The sequence below is a fragment of the Asterias rubens genome, chromosome 1, assembly GCF_902459465.1.
Source record: "Asterias rubens chromosome 1, eAstRub1.3, whole genome shotgun sequence".
Classification (NCBI taxonomy): domain Eukaryota; kingdom Metazoa; phylum Echinodermata; class Asteroidea; order Forcipulatida; family Asteriidae; genus Asterias; species Asterias rubens.
The window spans coordinates 28,592,496-28,596,876 of NC_047062.1; the positions used below are offsets into that span (position 1 = coordinate 28,592,496).

General features: G+C 40.9%; 1 protein-coding gene across 1 annotated transcript; it reads right to left on the reverse strand.

Moving 5' to 3' along the window:
• Positions 1–1,331: 1,331 nt before the first annotated feature.
• On the reverse strand, positions 1,332–3,786 carry LOC117292469 (UPF0696 protein C11orf68 homolog). Its single transcript, XM_033774558.1, has 3 exons — positions 3,545–3,786; positions 2,818–2,973; positions 1,332–1,813 (listed from the first exon to the last, which is right to left on the reverse strand). The coding sequence occupies exons 1-3, from the start codon at positions 3,784–3,786 to the stop codon at positions 1,393–1,395; spliced, it is 819 nt and encodes a 272-aa protein (XP_033630449.1). The 3' UTR covers positions 1,332–1,392.
• Positions 3,787–4,381: the final 595 nt, after the last annotated feature.

The following is a 4,381-nucleotide window of genomic DNA, read 5'->3' on the forward strand; positions in this document are numbered from 1 at the left end:
GAATGATTAGGCAGTAGCAATGCTACCAAGAAAGGTGATTTATACAAACTATAAGCATTGACATTATTATAAAATTATTATTATTATTTGTTGCTCAGAGAGAGTCTCTTCTCATGAAATAAACAAAATCAATTAAATAACATTAATCAAGAAATATAAAGTAAACGTTAAGTAAACGTTAATGAATTGCGTCTATGAATAAGTGAGTATGAATTATAAAATTAGAAATCGGTTACCGGAAATGACAAGAAAACGGACAGGGATATATCAGTAGTTTTTCTCCTTGTTCTTCCAGACTTTGAATGACTGGTGAGAGCCCGCCATCAACGGTGAGAAGGTGGACTCAATATTGGCTTAATGAATAATCATTGCGCAATGCATTAAATAATATAAATTTAGAAGGAGGTGTTTTCTAATACCAGTCACAGTTACAAAATAGGACTAACTGTAGTGGTGTCCTATTCAAACTTAACAACACAATGTCAAATTCGTACGTCAATACTAAATTAGGTTAATTTCAAACGGGTAACACTGTTAACAAACATTTTGGCTGTGTACAATAATGTGTTCTAAGAATTTGTATTTTCTAAAAGCGTACTTCCAGGACTGTTTTAACTACATGCCAAAAATCTTTAAGAAGCCGTTTTTCAGAATGTCATCTTTTGACGAGAAATTAATTTGATATTTGTTCAAACTATCAAATCATTATCACATTTATGCGTAAAATATGACTATAAGTACTTTCCCGTCAAAACAGACCTCAACCTGGGGCAACTAAAGGACGTTGAATCCTACTCACTCTGGTAAAGTAGACTCTACAATACATGGAAATGTCTGCGGTAACACCATGACTATCTCTAAATAAGGTGGTGTGGTTCTGCAATTAAAGGACGTTGCATCCTACTCACTCTGGTAAAGTAGACTGTACAATACATGGAAATGTCTGCGGTAACACCATGACTATCTCTAAATGAGTTGGTGTGGTTCTGCAATTAAAGGACGTTGCATCCTACTCACTCTGGTAAAGTAGACTGTACAATACATGGAAATGTCTGCGGTAACACCATGACTATCTCTAAATGAGTTGGTGTGGTTCTGAAAGAACCGTTGGTACTGTACACTTTGAATTTCAGTAACATACATATGTTCGTACACATGCCCGTTCTGTTTTAAAGGCACTGAAGCCGTTCACTAACGCTATATCTCGAGTTAGGACGGGTAACTCGTCCTAAACTCAGGATGGGTCAATGCGTCCTAACGTCTATGGATACGGAACTTAACTCGTCCTAAGTTAAAGAAAGTTGGGAAGAGTTTGGTGAAATCGACGGGGGACACTTTTGGTAATTGTCAAACACACTTTAAAACAATTGATGAGTATACTTTATTTCTTCACTAATATCTATAAGCTTTCTTTGTCTGGTAGCTGATGGTGTTATCTCTTACAGACGCTTCATTGTTCACTTCATCCCAGTGCGACGAGTAGATACCCGGTCGCAGTCTCCATTTATTCTGTCCATACACACCAATAATTGAGTAGAACCTTGGCTTGTAAGCCATCCTACCCCGCAACCCAAGATCACGTAGTTTTCCTTCCATCTTCATCACATCAGCCTTATCAGTGAAGTCTCTAGTGTAGACACTTACGGCGTGCTCTTGCCCATGGAGCGCCTTGCCTTCACCAACGTCTTCCAACGGCGTCACTTTGGCGTGCGTGCCCAGCTTGTCTTTTACCGTGGCCGTGGCAATTTTTTCCCATGCCTCGTCGATTCCTGTCCCGGTCTGGATAAACAGAAGCCAATTACCGCTCAGGCACCTTATATTAAAACACAGATTGGTTATTGGCTTTACGAAGTCAAAGTAAAACAGGTGTATCTTCCACAACCGTCTGAAACAATTATAACACGTGAAACATGCAGTTTGATTTCAATCTTCACATTCCCTGAAGCCCGTTTCATAAGAATGTCGGCATCACATGGCTGTTTTCGCAGCGAATGTTTCGCAGGGGTTGCCCACATTTCAACTGATACGAATTATTTGTTGCGAATTGGTGACGTCAAAATATGAACCAACACACGTTAAAAATTCAGATTTAATTCAATCTCTACATTGCCATTGCACAGTGGAACTCATACCAAAATACGAAGAGTTGAGCACTTTGTTAAAACACAACTGCAGGAAGAATCCATAGGTACTTTGTGAATGGAAATCATTCCATGGCGTCATTGGCATTGCACATGGCGTCATTGGCCGCCATCTTTGATGAAACGTTTACGCATGAAATGCTGGGTGCGTTCGTTTAGCTTCCCTGGGTCGACCCCGGTCTGCCCCGGATACGTTCGAAAAGCCCTGCTTGTGGAGTGGGTCACTTGGGAAGAGAGTGGGTCATCATTGGATGTGTACAGCGCGCTTACGCGAGCACCTTTCAACTTTAATCATCAAATGGCTGTCGATAACGCTGTGTGCAATCCATCTGTTTAGACTAATGTATAAGAAGATCCTAACTTAAAGCAACCATAAATAGTAAACTTTCGGGTACAACCATGGGTAAAATCTCTTTGGAAAGAGTGGTGGCTCTGAAAAGAGCCGGTTTGGTCACGACCTTTCGAACAGTAGGCCTATATGTTGCTCGTCTCCTGAAGACGAGCAGAGTATACTGTTCGAAACGTCGAGACCAAACCAGCTCTTCTCAGAGCCATCACTCCGTCAAAAGAGATTTTACTCATTTTTGTACCCGAAAGTTTACTATTCATATTTATATTTATAGTTACTCTTATTCTCCACACCATGCAAAGCTTCAAACACCATTTAAGATCCTACCTATATTTCAGAGCCAGTTTCTTGACAGTTTGGAAGTCGATTGTATCAGATGAGTCAGTCAATTCTTTCCATGCATCCTGGAGTCCTTCTGTATCACCCAGTCCTTCATCTACAAAGCTTGGAGATCGTACAGTAATCCAACCAATTCCATCAGACCTGAGGGAAATGTTCGTTATAAAAAGAACTTCTGCACCGTCTGCCACACGGTCATGTATAGAACTTTATCATGCTGACTCCATCTTGGTTATATTCCTCGTATCGAATAACAATAATGCATGCTAATAATTGTCTTGCAACTAGGAACCAGACTAGTTTGTTCTTCAAGCCTCGGTTTGGTAACATTGATATCAATTGGAGATATTCAAGATGGCTGCACCATGATAAAGGTCTATAGTACCGTAGGTCTAGCCTGAACATCTGACGTCACATTTCGAGGCTCGTGAATAACGCCAGAGAGTGGCCTCAAGCCTACAGGTCAATCCCCGTCCATAATCACCTTTCACCTACATTCATATGAAGACGACCGAAAGCGCAGCTGCCAAAAACGTCACCTCGAACCAATCAAAACACAGATACACAGAAAGCTTACGTCACTCACGTTTATCCAATGACATCATTGAATCCAATGACATCATTGTATCCAATACAAATCTTCGGGTTCTAAAAAAGGAAGTACCTTTCTTTAGGGTGTCTGTGCACAATAGGCCCTACATGTACATTTCCTCACCGTTTAGTTTTTGATGGGGCACTAGTTTCAAAAAACTTCTGGAGCAGTTCCAGTCGTTCCTCCTCGGGGTAATCGGACGGATCGAAGAAGAGTCCGTCATCTTCATAGGCTGCTTTGGCGTCCGCATGAAGCCGGGTTGAACGCTCCGGATCCTCGAAGACCAGACCTAAGGGCACCCATCCTTCCTGACTTTCGAAGTCTTTGCTGGAACTAGATTTCCTACAAAGAACACGCAAGCTCATGATGAGGATATTATTACTCTATAACAAAAAAGTCCTCCTCTCTCATCACTCTGTACAATAGGTTATTCTATACTTATCTTTACTTTTGTCGTCTTTAATTAGCCTGGTATTTTTTTCTTTGTATTTTGTTGTCAGCATTTTGATTGAAAGATACAACTTTCAAAACAAAGCGTAGGCCTAAAATTTTTAATTGTAGAAGCCGAATGCTACAAATTTTACTAATTTGTATGCCTTGCAGTAACACCTGCTGCGTTACCAAAGGCACGCGCACGCAGTGATGTTTTTACTCAGCTTTTTCGTTCCATCCGAAAAGTACCATTGCACGCTGCCAGCGTGCAATGGTACTTTTCGGATGGAACGAAAAAGCACGGTGAGTGACTCAGCGTGCAATGGTACTTTTATTTGCTATCACGTGACAGACAATCCTCCAATCAAATGGCAAGGATCTGCTTGGGTGTTATATAATACATAATAAGACAAAGAAGGCGATGATTTTTGTTCTCGCCACTCTGCCCGCCATTTTGCCAGTAGGGGGGCCTGTCCTCTTCTTTTTTGCTTAAGCAAACGATCTAAAATCTTGCGCGCACAGTTTGTT